At 43.4% G+C, this 17,059-nt stretch overlaps 1 protein-coding gene across 1 annotated transcript in view; it reads left to right on the top strand.

The window, feature by feature from the left end:
- Positions 1-17,059, top strand: part of HHAT (hedgehog acyltransferase) — a 283,727-nt gene that overhangs the window by 25,547 nt on the left and 241,121 nt on the right. The window contains exons 3-4 of the mRNA XM_029933113.1: positions 5,082-5,195; positions 15,072-15,266. Of these exons, the coding sequence (XP_029788973.1) occupies positions 5,082-5,195; positions 15,072-15,266 (309 nt within the window). The remainder of the gene's footprint in view (positions 1-5,081; positions 5,196-15,071; positions 15,267-17,059) is intronic.

The raw sequence follows: 17,059 nt of genomic DNA, 5'->3' as shown, positions 1-17,059 counted from the left end.
AGACAACCAAATGAGGATAATTTCATTTTGTAATTTTCAATCTATATACCTTTTATTTTCTTATGGCACTGGCCAGGACTCCCAGTATTGTTTTGAGTAAGAATGATGAGAGTCTACCTCCTTGTCTTATTCTTAACTATTCAGGCTTCACCAATAAGTTTGATGTTTCTGTATATTTTTTGGAGATATCTTTTATCAAGTTGAGGGAGTTCCTCTCTATTCCTAGTTTGCTGAGAATTTTTATGAATTAGTATTGAATTTTGTCAGATATGTTTTTCTGCATCAGTTGGTATGACCATGGGATTTGCTCTTAAATTAAGAACATATTAATATGGTGGGTTGCTTCGATTGATTTTTCAATATTAAATCAGTCTTCTATCCCTGGTAAACCCTCTTGGTTGTAATATATAACTTTTTTTATACATTGCTGGAGTTCATTGGTTAATATTTTGTTTAGAAGTTTTGTGTCTGATTCATGAGGGATATTGGACTGTTCTCTCTCTCTTTTGGTACTGTTGGATTTTGAGCAATTATATATAGTCTTGTATTTTTAATTTCAGATTTCACGTGTTTATTGTGAGACTTACAAAATGAGTTAGTGATTCCCGCTTAAAGAGAACATCTTTAGATGTCTAAGAGAATTCTACAGTGAAAGCACTTGGGACTAGAAATGTCTTTTTAGGGAGTTTTAAACTTATGAATTTAATTTTTTTAATAGTTGAAATGATATATTTTGTATTGGGTGAGTTTTGGTAGTTTGTGCTTTTCAAGGAATTATGCCATTTGATCTAAATGGTCAGATGTGTGTATAGAGTTGTTCAGTGTATCCCTTATTAGCCTCAATGTCTTTGGAGCTTGGTGATAACCTATTTTATTCCTGACATCTGTAATTTAGGCTGTCTTCTCTTTTATTCTTTCTCCATTTGCTAGAGATTTGTGAACTTGATTTTTTTCAAAGAACTAGCTTTTGATTTTTCTCTATTTTTATGTTTTCTGTTTCATTGATTTCTAATCTGTGTTTCCTTATTCCTGCTTTCTCTGAGTTTATTTTGCTCATTTTTTAGTTTCTTGAGGTGGTAGCTTAGAGTTTTGAGACTTTCACTCTTTCTAATATAAATATGTAGTGTTATAAATTTTTTTCCAGCACTGCATTCGCTTATCTTACATATTTTGATGAATTGTACTTTCATTTTTATTCAGTTCTATTTTTTATTTCCCTCAAGACTTCCTCCTTGACTCCTGGGTTATTTAGAAGTATGCTGCTTAATCTCTAGGTGTTTGGAGATTTTCCTGTTACCTTTCAAGTACTGATTTCTAGTTTGATTCTCCATTTTGGTCAGAGAGTACACTCAGTATGATGAAATTCTTTTAAATTTGTTGATTTGTATCATGGCCCAGGATATAGTCTTTCTTCATGTTAACAAAATCTGTATATGATTTGTGTGCACACTGAAGTCTGAGAAGCACTGATCTAGAAAATTGGGTGTAGATTACTGTTCCTTGAAGTTCAGTCCCTTTCTCTGTGGAGGAGCCTTCCTGGTTCTGTCTGGCTCAAATTCATCCCTGGTTTAGGTCTGGCTCACTTAGAGATCTGAAAAAGAGTGTTTTAATTGACTAAGAATTGCAGGGTCAAGAAAGGAAATTGGGGAAGGAACAGAATATGAAAAAATTGCTCTTAATTTGAGGCTTTAACATTTGCCTTGAAATGTGTGATTGAACTTGGCATCTGTAAAGTTTTTGCTTGTAAAAGCAGGCGAGTCCACATTTTCCTACCCAAATCATTAACTACTAGTTATTGGCCATCTTGTTCCATTCATTGGCTCAGCTTTTCTGTCTGATTGTTTCCTTTAGGTACATATTTTAAATGGAGAAGGATAGACATGAGAGAAATGTTTTTATTTCCTTTAAATGGATATTTTCTGAAAAGGAATTAATGATGAAAGACTGTAATTTTTGTTGATGAGATTTTACCAGCACAGGGTTTTCAGTAGTCCTGGGTCTTCTGATGGAACGTAAAGGTCTTTTTAATTTCTTACATTTTATGAGATATTATTTTTCCCCTAAAAATGTAAAAGTTGGAGAAGTTTTGAGGCATCAGTAAGCCTGAATTTTAAATGTTATTCTTACTGTTTAAGAACATTATTTATAATAAAGGTAGAATATTGGAATATTTTTGAGGGGGGAGTTAAACATTTCAATCTTGGCTTTTAGTATCTTTTTACCTGTATCCTTGTTACAAAAATGGCACTTTTCCAGCATGGTGTCATCACATGACCTTTGAGCTTGTTTGCCTTTATTCATTTAATGGATGAGTCTGAAATTTTTGAGATGGGGAAACAAGCTTTGGATCAGGGATTGAGAGCCAGGTGAAAGGTTTGCACTCTCTGTTCTGTGGAGCCTGGCTCCGTGGCATGGGCACTTCCTGGGCCCCATCATCATCTCTGAGTGGAAGGAATTGGACCAGACCCATGATCTTTTTTCTTTTATAGTTTATTGTCATGTTGGTTTCCATATAACTCCCAGTGCTCATTCCCACAAGTGCCCTCCTCCATGCCCATCACCCCTCTTCCCCTCCCCTCCCCCCTCCCCCATCAGCCCTCAGTTTGTTCTCAATATTCAAGAGTCTCTCATGGTCTGCCTCCCTCCCTGTCCCCAACTATTTTCCCCCCTCCCCCATGGTCCTCTGTTAAGTTTCTCCTGTTCCACTTATGAGTGAAAACATATGGTATCTGTCCTTCTCTGCCTGACTTATTTCGCTTAACATGACACCCTCAAGGTCCATCCACGTTGCTACAAATGGCCAGATTTCATTCTTTCTCATTGCCATGTAATACTCCATTGTATATATATAAACCACATCGTCTTGATCCATGCATCAGGTGATGGACATTTAGGCTCTTTCCATGATTTGGCTATTGTAGAAAGTGCCGCTATGAACATTGGGGTACATGTGCTCCTATGCATCAGCACTTCTGTATCTTTTGGGTAAATCCCCAGCAATAGGGTCATAGGGGAGTTCTATTGTTAATTTTTTGAGGAACCTCCACACGGTTCTCCAGAGCAGCTGCGCCAGTTTACATTTCCACCAGCAGTGTAGGAGGGTGTCCGTCTCTCCACTTCCTCGCCAGCATCTATAGTCTCTTGATTTGTTCATTTTAGCCACTCTGATTGGTGTGAGGTGGTATCTCAGTGTGGTTTTGATTTGTATTCCCTGATTAGAGTGATGTTGAGCATTGTTTCATGTGTCTGTCGGCCATCTGGATGTCCTCTTTGGAGAAGTGTCTGTTCATGTCTTCTGCCCATTTCTTTACTGAATTAATTTGTTTTTCAGGTGTGGATTTTGGTGAGTTCCTTATAGACTTTGGATACTAGCCGATTATTCGATATGTCATTTGCAACTATCTTTTCCCATTCCATCATTTGCCTGTTAGTTTTATTGTTTCCTTTGCAGTGCAGAAGATTTTATCTTGATGAGGTCCCAACAGTTCATTTTTTGCTCTTGATTCTCTTGCCTTTGAGGATGTGTCAAGTAAGAAATTGGACCAGACCCATGATTTTTATGAGGATGGGGCTCTATGAGCAGGTTGTCTGTAGATCAGGATCTTGAATGTGATGAACGTGTATTATTTGATAATGTATAATACCATATTCATTTGGAAAATGGAATTTTTTTAAACAAGTGGCACATTGTAATGCATGATACATTCTCGCTGATTATACCATAGGATGAGAAGTACATGGGACTAGCAATTGGTGGCAGGCAATGATTTTTTTATTGAGTGCAGTGTGCCAGGTAGTTTTAAACTTTTGGTATCCATATGTTCTCATTTAAACCTCACCCACCCCCTCTTCCCCAGAAGATCGGTACTGTTATCATATGAGCAGATATAACAGAGAGGTATAAAGTATCTCACTCAGGGTCATCACCAACAGTATACAAGTAGATACGGTATCTAAACCAAAACAAGCTTGTACGCTTGGCTGCTTGGTTTGCTACTTCTGTATTCATAGTCTGATATGAATCAAGATAAATTTTATTTATGCTTTACCTTCTGGAAAAAGAATTTTTATGATATTTGTAACTGGTATGAAATTACTGCTCAATCCTCAGGTGTAAAAAAAAGAAATCCCGTATTTTCCTCTAAATCCAATTAAAGTTCCATTTGCAGAGACTGGTGAGTTCTTTTGTATCAGTGGTCACTTGGGGATTCCTTGCCCACCCACATAGTTGGACTAGAAAATCTTGAGGATCTCAAATCCCCACTTCATCATGGTGATGCCGAGATGCTCATTGGATAAGCCTGCATTGCCCATTTTAGAGTGGCCAATCATGGTTTGTCCTCTCCATATTCTAATCAGCTGCCGTGATCTCCCCAGGGCTCCTGAGGCCAAACCAAGGTTTTTGGATGCTATTCCCCACTTATTCACATGTCCAGTCTTGCCAGAAGTTTTCACCTACCCTGCCCAGAGCTGCGTAGACACTGTGCCTGGTGCATGTCTAGACATGGGGTGCTAAGGGACACCTACACCCACATGGTGTTAATGGACACAGAGCTTCCTGAAGGGAAGTGAAGTATATCTTTCATTCTTTCATCCTTATCCTCTGGGGAATTGGTTAATTTCATCCTCCTGCCTAAAGTGACAGCAAGATTTAACACGATTGACCTTAAGCAATTTTATTAGCGGCCAATTTGCATTTCTCTTGTTCAAGTGGCTAACCTGAGATGATGTCAGTTCATTGCTTGCACCATCTATGTGACCCCGGGTACATGAATTCTTTAAGCTTCTGTTTCATCTTTTATGAAATGGGAATAATAATGGTTTCCATTCCACAGAGGATCCTGGGGATCAACTCTGATCACACACTGATTTGGAGAAAGACAATGAGACCAGCCAAGCTGGAGGGAAGGGCATAAGCTGGTGGGGTTGTGGTGGTGCTGGGGTTGGAAATGTATACATGCCATTTGATGGAGTCTGGACTCTCGTTGGCCTTTTTTCTGGTTATTTTACTAATTGGAGTTTGGGTTCTGCCTAAGATGTATTAAAATCTTTCTGATAATCTTCTGTTGTGGCCTCTTTAGGACCCAACTGACTTTGAGTGGAGCTTCTGGATGGAATGGGGAAAACAGCGGCTGGTGTGGTTTCTGCTGGGCCACGTGGCTGTGTCTCAGATGGTCAACGTGCTTGCAAGGAAGGTATGATTATGTGCAGTGTCTCCTTTTATGCCTCTTTCTTTGATTTTTGTGAGAGGAAAGAGTCCTGAACTGGGAGTCAGTAGATGTGGATGTTGGCCTTGTAAGCCTGGAAAAGATGAGAAGGAAGTGTTCATAATCAATAAGACATTTATGGTAAAGATCTCATACATTCTTATCCTGCATTTGCTTAAAACCATTGAATATGAAGGTTTTAGAATAAAACTAACCTCAGATGATGTTCTTTAAGATCATACCTAATCAAATGATCATATTAAAAAAAATGCCTTTTGTTGAGGACAATGCACAAGTGCAGGAGAAAGTAGAGTGAATGGTATCACTCTACATGGGAATAATTTCAATGTCAAATAATTTATGCCATGGCAGCTGTCTTAGATCAGAATTCCAGTAGTACGTTTTATTCTTGCCCTGGCTTGGAGTGGAGAATGAGGGCTACTTCAAAGGGGACGTTTGACAAGTGCTCTTGCACGAGGAAGAGTTGAAAGCCTCTTGATGGGTTTAGCTACCAAGGGGTGTGAGACCCTGCCTGGAGGATCTTTCTGCAGCTTTGGGAATACACGGAGCCAAGAAGCATGTATCAGACAGAAGACCCTGTATAATTAGTGTACATCTTTGGATGAGCCAAAGACACAATAAAGAAAGTGAAAAGGCAAGGATTAGTATTTGGAATATGTAAAAAAAATTTCCTAGGAAAAAGACAAATCACCCAGTAGAAAAATGGCACAAATGTGAAAAGGATCTTGCAGAAGAGGAAACACAAATGACCAGTAAACTTAGAACACCGTTCAAACAAATGCATCTTAAAACTGTATTACTTCATACTTTCCAGTGTAGCAAAGAAAAAACAAAAATCTTGATTGTATCAAATAACAGCTACCTGAACTCCTACAGAGAGGTTGTGAATATGTATTGGTACAGCTTCTTTGTAATCTGTTACTTCAAAGAGATGCCTAGCCCACAGCTACTAGTGCTAATTCTGACATATTCCCTGGAGAAACTCTTTTCGCCAAACGGGGCAAGTCAGGACATTCATTGCAGTGATGTTCGTAATGAAGACCCAGAAGTAATCCAAGTGTCCATTATGGGGAAACAGATGAATTGTAGTGAATGTATTCCCTGGGAAGGACTGGATCATAGCTAGAATTGTCAACATGGATGAATTTTGGGATCATGACATTGAACTAGTAATAAGGCAAGTTGCAGAGGAATCCATCAGATAAGATCCCATGTTAATAAAGCTCAGAACTGTGCAAAACTAAATGATACATTCACATGTATGCTTACGAAGTTGAGATTACTATTAAAATAAAATTCAGGGTAGTGGTTGTGTCTGGTTGGCGTGGGAAGTGGATAGAATTGGGGGAGATGCAGGTCCACCCCTTTTTTCTTTTGACAGTTTATTAGTGACTTAGTTTAATTGTGGTATAATTGACATATGCCCAGGACCCTCTAAAGCACTGCTACCGCCTTGTCTTTCTTAAGCTGGTGGTGGGTATGCAGGTGCTATTTCATTATTCTTTATACCTTACACATTTTATAAATGTTCCTTTCTCTGTGTTTGATTTTTGATAAACTGTAACTGGACGAATGAAGTGGGGCAGAAGGAAAGCTGAGGGTGCCTTGGGGACACTGAGTGTTCCGTCTCCTGCCCTCCCTATGACGCTTTCACGTGCACTGGGACTGACGTGGCCACGTCCAATTGGTCTCCTTTGCCTCTCACTCTTGTTCTTGCTATTTCTTGTTTATTAGTTAGCTAGTGTTTCTCTAGCTTTTTTTTCAGTGTCACTACCCCACGCCCCTGGAGTCTTTTTTAGATATAATTTTTCCCCAATTGTGACTTTCTTACTGTGAAATTTTCATACCGCATATATACTATCTATGTCCTATATGCATGCCTGTGCTTTGTGCATAAAGAGTGATGTTTTCTTGTCTTCGAGAACCAACTCACTCCCCGCCCTCCCAGAGGAGATCTAGCCCCTTGGAGAATTTGAGAGGTAGATTCACTTTCTGAAGGGTGCTCTTGACTGGATGCTCCTCCCTCTTTCCAAACGTCCTCCATTTTTGGCTCCTATTTTGCATGTACCACCGTCAGAAATCTACCTAGTTTAGGATATAGATGTTCTTCCGTTTAATTGACTTGTCACTTGGAGTTGCGGCTCTTTTTATCTTAGGCAGTATTCAGAGTTATCATGAGAACTCCGGTGCGTTCCGCCTTTGCCGCTTTCAAGCCGCACAGTCTTAAGCGAGTTATAACTTTGAGCCTATTCCTCATGTGTGCAATAGGGACGGTACCGCTTGCCTCTTGGGGTGGTGGTGGGGGTCTGATGTCTTTCAAGGTTATGCTTGTATAAGATGAAAGCCAAGTACGTGGTGGCTGCTGTGGTCTGAAGGCAGTTGCTGTGTGCTGAGGCTGTGGTCTGTGCGCTCCTGGGAGCAGTCACCGCTACAGTGTTCAAGAAAGGACGCACCTGTCTTGAGACTCTCAATCCCCTGAAGGCAGAGGCTGGCTGCTCAGCCAAACCTACACTCTGCCCATGAATGTCTTTCTCTGACCCTCTTTCAAGCTTAGGTTGTAGGGTGGGGCGTGGGGGGTGAGGATTGAGAGCCACAGCCCTTCCCCTCAGGAAGTCCGGTGAGAACACAGAGGAGACCAAACACTGATCTTGATCGTGGACCTGATGTACTGGTGGGTGGGGAGCCTGGGCAGAGGAGTGGGCCACCTGTGCCTGGGGGTGTGAGGGCAGGCCTCCCAGGAGGTGCTCCCGAGCTGCAGTTTGAAGGAAGCGGAAGCGTTTGCTTTTTGTGGCTTCCTGCATCTCGTTACCCCCTGGGTGGACAGGTGGACTTTCCATCTGCAGAGCACGTTGTATGCAAAGGCAGGAGGAGGGATTCTTTGCCAAGTCCACACTGTGTGTGTGTCTGTGTGTGTGTCTCTCCCATCCCCTCCTCTCAGCCACAGGCTGGCTTTGTGCGACAGCCGGTGGGCAGGGTTCTTCTTGTGGCCGGGGCACAGCGCGCTCCTTGTCTGAGTCTGCTTGGTCCTGATGTGTAAGTGTGAACCACAGCTCTGGCCCCATTAGCTTCATGCTTTCACCACCTGGACTAAGAATTCCAGATGGTGGATGTTTTGGGGACTTACTCAAGGTGGAAAATTTGGACTGTAGTTGTCTGTTTCCCCGGTTTCTAGAGGCGCCACGAGCTACGGACAGATAGCACCTGCGGGGAACGCACGTTAGTGCGTGTGCAGTTCTCACTGCCCAGCCCCGAGGCCTTCAAGGATGCTTCCTGTCTCCAACTACTATATCCTCTCATCTCTTCCTTTGGTGGCCCACGTCCTCCCAGAGACAGGCAGATTATGTTCAAAAGTGTGATTTCCTTTTTTCTCTTCTCTCTTCCTTTCTCTTCCCCATGACAAGTCCTGAAACTTTCCACTGAGCTCCTTGGCCAAGGTTAAATGCCTTTTCCCTGGGCAGGGCTTTCTCTCTGGGTTTTGGCGAGACTGCACCAGGGGCCGGTGCCCTGGGAGGGGAGGCTGAGTCACGGCTCTGAGCTTGGCTGTGGGTTTGTTATGATCGGATTGTGTGTTGGGTGGGTCAGACAGTTGCCTTCTTTGTTGAACACCTCTGTGGCCTTGCCACCACCTGAGACCTTGTGTTCTCTGCCCTCAGAGCTAAAAATAGCCCTGTGTGAACCTTTTGAGAAGGCTGGCCTGGCGTGGGGGCCGAGGGTGGCTGGTGACTGCTGTTGCTAACCACAGAGCGGAGTTCTCACTGTACCTCTGACTGGCAGAACCCACCTCGTTAGCACTGGGCCCTGACCAGCTGAGCTCATCAGCCACAGGACCGAGGAGTGTGGTCCTGTGGCGTTGGCTGAAATGAGGAAACTGACCTCTGGAAGGCTGCGGTGAACAGTGTTCTCCGCCAGCATCTTATTGAAACCACACACCTAATAGGAATCTCATGTGCTGACCAGACTCTTGTACCTCCATCAACTGCATGTATTGAAGGAGGGATGGAATTTGCCTTGTGGGGCCCACTGGCCTTTGCTCCCAGGAGAAGCAGCTAGAATGTAGTTGTTTGGACTCTGGTATGGTTTTGGTTTTTCCCTTTTTGTTTGGGGATATATATATCCTTCCCTCATCCCCAAAATATATAGAACTATATTTTTTTTAGTAGCAGCTGCAATTGATGATACGGTATGTAATAAATTATGCCATGCATAAGGATTATTGATTGACTCTATTTCTCAAACAATTGCCCCTACTGACTGGTTTCCGGGCAGATGTACAAAAAGAATTCATCGACGGCAGAACCTGGTATGGTTGCCAACAGTGGTCTTCTCCAAGGCCCTATCTACGCCTTTGCTCTTCCCGACGGAGGTCAGCTCGTGAGCGAACCTCGCAGGCACATCCTCTTCTCACTTGGTGCCCCCAGCACAGAACGGGCCGAAGTGGGAGGAACGCAAGGAAGGTGAAGAGGGGGCATTGCCAGCCAGCTCTTGTGGCTGGCGCCTGCCTCGCGGTGAAGAAGAGTTGAGGAAAGGGAGGGCGAGTGCATAGTTTGTCCTCAGGGGTGGTCCTTTCAGCCTTGGAGACACGCCTGCCGAGGGTTAGTCTCCCCGAACACCCCCCCCCCCGGGGTGACGGGCTGCAGATTAGGTCACAGATGTCCGCTTTCATAGCTCGGTGCCTGTGCCCTATTGGCTGTGAACTATTTGAGATTGCCCCCAACACAGGTAGGGTTGTAGGAGACCCTGTGATGGAAAACAGGCAGTAGGCAGGGAGGGGTGAAGTGACTCCCTCCGTCCATCTGCACGGGCGAAGCAGCCTTTGTTTATAAGGGGTGAAGTGGTACAAGTGGAGACTTGGAAGACAGCAGATTTTCGTGTTACTGGACTAAACAGCCCCCAATTTTAGTGCTAACTTCTTGTTACTTGTTAGTCATAACCACCAGGTCAAATCCAAAGACTTGGGGAAGCATATCCATCCACCATATCTACCCATCTACCCACCCAACTATTCTACCATTCATTCGTTTACCCAGTATTTATGGAGTGCTTGCTACATGCTAGGCATCGTGTTGGATTCTGGGCTTATGTTACTGTAACAGGCCGTCTTGAGAAGTAGTTGAGTGTAGACACGGGGAGCAGTGGGAGTGGAGGGCAGGTGGCCGACCTCCTTCCGTCTGGGGCAGGAAGCCTTGGGTCCCATGAGGAAGGCTCCTACATTCTGTTTGCCTTTTCGTCAACTGCCACAAAAATACAGTTTCTTTCCGATGGTTTGCTAGGCTTCTAAAAGTCTCTTCTCTTCCCTCACCTGCCTTTTCATCATCTGTTACAAACTGAAGAGCCTGGAATAAGGGGAGTGAAGGGGGTTAGGGAAGTCCTATGCCTCGGCCAAGTTTGCCCAGCCTTATTCTCAAGCTCACACTTTGATACCTTTTTACTTGTTTTTGAATTTTTAACAAATGTTTCTTTTTGAAAGGCAGAGTGTGAATGGGGGAAGGGCAGAGAGAGAAAGGGAGACAGAATCTGAAGCAGGCTGACAGCTCTGAGCCTGACACTGGGTTCGACCCCATGAACCATGCAATCATCACTTGAGCTGAAGTCAGGCGCTTAACTGACTGAGCCACCCAGGTGCCCCACTTTGATACCTTTTTAAAGAGATTTGCAAATGCAAACATAAGCCGCAGTGAGATTCCGCTCCACGCTTAGCAGACTGGCTCAGATGAAACATGGTGACGGTGCAAAATGCTGGTGAGGACGGGATAAACTGGATCACTCGTACCGTGCTGATGGGAATGCTGTTTAGCAGATTCTTTTAGAACTAAACATGCAACTACCCTGCAACCCAACAAATGCACTCTTGGGCATTTATCTCTGAGAAATGAAAACTTATTTTTACATAAAAAACTGTACACATACTTTGATATCTGTTCAGAATAACCACTGAAAACCCAGATGTCCTTCAACAGGTAACTGGTTAAAGGGGGCGGGGGGGGGGGGGGAGGCATCCATAACATGGAACACCACACAGCTGTAAAAAGGAGCAAACTTTACCCTCGGCAACTTGGATGCATCTCCAGGGAATTAGGCTGAGTAATAAAGCCAATCCCAAAGGTTGCATACAATTTTTGAACTAAAATTTTAAGAGCTGGGGAAGATCTTGGTGGTTTCCAGGGGTTAAGGATGTGGGATAAAGGGAGTGGGATGGAGGGGAGGTAGTTGGAAGAGGGCAAAACGAGAGCCTTCTGGTGAGGGAGCTGTGTACCTCCATCTGTAAGGACAAGATGTCAGTTACATATCTGTACTATGGTGGAGACAACCTGTATCTGTGATAAAATTGTATAGAACTAAACACACACACAAAGGAGTACAGGCAAAACTGGGGAAACTTGGGTAAACTTGGCGGATTGGATATGCTGTAGTTTTGCAAAATGTTACCATTGGGAAAAATTGGCCTAAGTGTAGGAGGGGGGAATCTCTTTTTATTGTTTCTTATAACTGTAGGTGAATCTACAACTATCTCGGAAATCTCAAAAATATTGTATAGAATTGGAATTTAAATTTCTAAATTAGACACATCACAGCCCAGCTTTAAATTAAGCTCATGTTGGGGCACCTGGGTGGCTCAGTCAGTTGAGCGTCTTGACTTTGGCTCAGGTCATGATCTCACGGTTCATAGGTTCAAGCCCTGCGTCGGGCTCTGTGCTGACTGCTAGCTCAGAGCCTGGAGCCTGCTTCAGATTCTGTGTCTTTCTCTTTCTGACCCTCCCCTGTTCATGCTCTCTGTCTCTCATAAATAAATGTAAAAAAAACCAAAAACAAAACTAAGCTCATGTTTTATTTGTGCACTTTACTTGATCAACATGACTCTTTGTGCCTTCTTCTCATGTGACCCATGATTTCCAGTCATAATCATCACTTAGTGTAAACAAATTGGGTTTTTTAGTTTTGACTCTTAGAGGGATATTTTTAAAACTTGAGCTTGACCTAGATGATGTGTGTGATCAAAACTGTGTCTCTAGCTGCCCAGGTTGCCCCAAGAACTTATGGGAATGTATCTTAAAATCCTACTGGTGAAGAATGAGAAGTATTGTTTTGGAATGAGACATAACACATTTTATTTTTGATTTTTGAAAAGTTAAGTAGTTCCCGGCATATTGGGTGTCAGAGGCAGAATACCTGATACTTAAGCATTTCCATGGAAGAGGTAGATAAAATTTTCATGAATATAGAAGTGCTTTTGGAGTAGAAGTGGGTGAAACAGGCCTTCCTAGGCCTGTGCATATGAAAAGTCTTTGCAGCACTTGGGAAAAGACCTTCTCCTCCTCAGAGAAGCAGACCATCCAGGATGCTTGTTGGGGGGGAGGGAATGACAGTGTCATTCCACATGCTGCTTGTAGGGGGGGGACACTGTCCCTCCACAGTGCTGCTCATCTGGGGGGCAGTGTCCCTCCACAGGGCTGCCTGTCCTGGGGGCAGTGTCCCTCCGCGGGGCTGCCTGCGCGGGTGGCGACGTCAGGCTTCCGTTCCTAGCCCCTCTCCGTGCTGCTCCGCAGTTCCAGGCGGGCACGAGGAGGGAGAGTGCTGGAGGAGGTGTGTCCGAGGGCTGCATCGACGACGGTGGGGACTGTTCTTCTCGCATGCCAGTCAGAACAACGTGTGGAAGGCCAGTCCTGCCCTGTCAGGATGTTAGCCGCGTTCTAATTTATGTAAGTTTGTTTGTTTGTTTGTTTGTTTAGAGAATGAGTGAGCGCAAGCAGGCAAGAGGGGCAGAGGGAGAGAGAGAATCTTAAGCAGGCTCGGTGTGCGCCGTGTGGAGCCCGACATGGGGCTCCATCCCACAACCCTGGGATCATGACTTGAGCCAAAATCAAGAGTTGGATGCTCAACTGACTGAGCCACCCAGGCACCTCCTAACTTGTATAAGTTTTTAAAAAATAGGTATGATTTTGGGTCGTTTACGTCTTTTTCTTACATCACCTGCCCGCCATAGATGTGTATGGCAGTGCTGCGTCCACCCGCTGGGGAGGATGAGTTGGTGACTCGAGGGCTAGTGAGTGTTTTCCGTGCTGCCTTAGAACAGTATTAAGTGTGGTCTGCCCATTCTAGATGGCCGGAGGAAGACAGTAGGGGATGAGAACTGGGGACAAGCTTGTGGGCCTGTCTGGTAGCTTTGGTGAGCACAGTTAAATTCACCAGAGACTCTCCTTCAGCTTTTTCCAAGTCGAAGCCCCGTAGTCAGTGGCTAAGTTCCCAAATGAAAGCCAAACAAACAGGCCTCTTCCAACTGGATCAAATAACGGTTAATAAAAACATTGCTGTGTGTATGTATGTTCCTTTTTTCTTCATTTGTTAAACTACTTAAAATGGTCTTTGGTGACCTGGTTTCTTACAGTTGGACTCTGCCCAGAGGTGAGCATTTGGGGGAAAAATTTGAAGCAAATTTATGTGGCTGTTTTCTGTGGGCAGTAGGATGGAAAAATAGTAAAACTGAACTGCAGTTTTCTCAGATTTTCTTTGAACTTAAAGGTGGCTGCCCTCATCGCTCATTCAAAATGTTCTCTCTCGGGCTGGAGTATAGGTTTGGGGAAGAATCGTACTCAGGCAGTATTTTGGAAGAGTTAGCAAGTAAGGATGAGATTTACAGTTTATGGTCCACGTTTGTCTTTGCCTTAAAGAATTCTTGTTTTCACAAGAAGGTCTATTTCAAGCATTCCTTACTTTTCAGCATGGTATATTCCTGGAAAGCCTATTTTTAAGTGCACACCAGAAAGAACCTTGTATTTCCCTACAGGACCAATAACTAGTATTGGTCGTGCCCTTACTATGTACACAGACACTGTGGTAAGCCTCTTATTTGCATTAAGTTAATCCTCACAGCAAGCTCATGAAGTACCTGCCCTTATCCCAATTTTACGTATGAAAAAAACCTGAAGCATGGAGAGGTGAAGTCCCCTGCCTGGGGTCCCACAGTAGTCAACGGGGATGTCAGGATTTGTTTTGGCAGTTGGACTCCAAAGCTTGAGTGATTAAACCACTATAATATGCTGCCTCTCAAACAATGTTAAAACATTATTGTGGTTTTAAGTAAGGATTTACTAGCCAGGTATGACCAAGAATATATCATAAAAGCAAAGGCATATTTGTTTAGTGTTCAATGTCAGTAACTAGAAAACTTGATAATTGGGTAGAACAATATTTTGATTCTTCTAAAATGTGAATGAATGTGTCAATCAGATTGACGAGACAAGGACCTCAATATTGTATAAAGCAGGTAGGATATGCTTTTTCTGCGACAAGTATTCAACTGTAAACGATTTGCTAGTAAAAACTGAGATATTTCAATGTAAACATCTGGTTTGGACCTTCGAAAGCAGTTTGTGGTTTTGTTGGCCCAATGGTCTTAATGAGACACCTGAGAAATGTGGACAAATACTTCTTTTACCTTCATTTTTGCAGGATAGTGTATGCAGGGTTCCAGGTTGGTGGTTTTTCCAGTGGGCTTCTGGCTTCTGTAGTGTCTTTTGAAAAATCAGCTAAATATCTTGTTGTAGGATCCAGTGGTCTGGGTGGCTTTGGCTGAAGGCAGGAAAGTGGCTCCTTGCTTCTGGGTGGGTCTGGTGGAGTTCTAGGGTAGGCAGCCATTGCTCTGGGGCTGGTGTGGAAGGTCCTTCTGAATTCAGTTTGTGTTGTACTAAATCCCCAGGGCAGTGAGAATAGTTTGGTTAATGCCTCAGTAAGTATTATGCTTATATGTAGAACCTTTGATAGCAATACCCATTCACTCACTCTTTTCTTTTTCCTCTCTGCCCCCTCCCTCTGTGTGTCTCTCTCTGGGTCCCTCCCTGTCTGCAGCACAGACCCTGGATCCTGGGGGCTTATGGAATGTGGGCCTCCTGGTGTATTCTGGGACCCCAAGGCACGGCCACAATTTTTCTCCACACCCTCATCTCCTTCTGCGTAGCCCAGTTCCAGTCGCAGCTCCTGTCTTGGCTCTGTTCTCTCTTGCTGCTGTCCACCCTGAGGCTGCAAGATGTGGAGGAAGTTAAGGTAAGTGTCGCTATTTTACCCTTGAAAAGGAGAAGGCCCCTTTGGTAGTGCCTCCATTGGGTAGACGCCTTTGTTTGCAGCCAACAGTCAATTAAAGAATCATGGGGGGGGCCCCCTAGTGTCCATATGGGGTTGATGCATGTCAATCCCGGTGTATTTCCTTCTGGAATCTTGTCTTTTGTGTCTGACCCTGTTTTAACTCTCTAAGGTTGCCCAGGGCTGACCTTCTACCTCTTTTCCCAGTTTGTGTAGGCATGGATGGTGCCAGATGTCACAGGAACAGAGGGTAAGGAACCACAGGAAAAGAAAGCAATACATTTAAAAGCAGTAAAAGAAAGCAATGCATTTAATAAAAATCATCTGTAGAGCATCCTACAATTATAGGGAATGTTCACATTCCTTCTCTCATGCAGTGCCTGTGATAGTCCCTGAGACCGATAAGAGAGGAATTTTCCTTGCAGAGAAAATCTTGGGAGGTTTTAATATTCTTTCTTTAGTCTTTATGGCACTGAAAAAGTCCTGCGGTATCCTTATTCTTGTTCACACGGTCATTCATTCATTGCTCAGGTGATGGCGTGATGCACTGTGGGTCTGTGCCGTTGCAGAAAAGGTGAGCCAGTGGATGACCTGGTTCCTCGTCTCTTCTGGTAACTGTCTTTCCTACTCTTGAGACCAGAAGTAGTCATTTAACCCGAGCCTCAATGTCATCATTTTGAAAATAGAAGTAATACTCCAAATGGAGTTTCTCTGAGCCTCTGATAACTGATGTATGTCAAGTGGCTTTGTAGAAACTGTTTTTTCTCACCAACAGATTGGGGCTAACACTTTAAGCACATATGTCAAAATCTGGGCTTGTGAGAGAACGTAGGGATAGCGTCTCCATCTTAACTAAAGAGACCTCCCACAGTGGTTAACTAGGTGACCATTGAAATACATGAGTTTAAAACTCTGCACTAAAAATAAAAAGGAATCCACACCCAACTTTTTGGGGACCTGGCAAATGTACAAAATAGCTTTCAATCGTAACTATCATTCATATGGAGATAGATAGCTTCAGTTAGAGATGTTGGTAGTGACTAAACATTCTGTTTATTGTGCAGACTAGAGGTTTGGAAAATATGGCCCAAGGGAAACAAATGACCAGAAACTACTTGTTTTGGGTTTTCATGCCTTTTTTTTAATTAAAAAATTTTAAATCTTTATTTTTGAGAGAGAGAGAGAGCACATGAGAGAGCAGGGGAGGGGCAGAGAGAGAGGGAGACACAGAATGTGAAGCAGGCTCCAGGCTCTGCGCTGTTGACACAGAGCCCAGCATGGGGCTTGAACTCAAGAGCCATGAGATCATGACCTGAGCCTAAGTTGGATGCTAAACTGACTGAGCCACCCAGGCGCCAGGGTTCCCATGCTTTTGCACTTGCAGTTCTCTTGGTCTTTCTTGGCTGCTGAAGTCCCAGACATGCAATAGAAGCTCTCCACTGCTTGTTTTTTTCCTGTGTTAAGCTGTAAAAGTTTCCCCCATGGATCACATTAACTATTCCTTCCTTTGTCCCAATTTTATATCTTGTCTGTATTCCCATAAGTTGTTCTTCTCATTAAAAAGGCTATACATACATATATATATATACACATACATATATACACACACACGTATATATATATATATACATATATATATACACATATATATATACACACACACGTATATATATATATATATATATATATATATATTGGAAAATATAAAAAATAAAGATTATAAAACGATCCATAATTTTACTCCATCTAGTACTGTT

Source organism: Suricata suricatta, chromosome 3 (genome assembly GCF_006229205.1).
Source record: "Suricata suricatta isolate VVHF042 chromosome 3, meerkat_22Aug2017_6uvM2_HiC, whole genome shotgun sequence".
Classification (NCBI taxonomy): Eukaryota; Metazoa; Chordata; class Mammalia; order Carnivora; family Herpestidae; genus Suricata; species Suricata suricatta.
The sequence above is the reverse complement of the archived record's forward strand: the minus strand, read 5'-3'. Positions and strand labels throughout refer to the sequence as shown.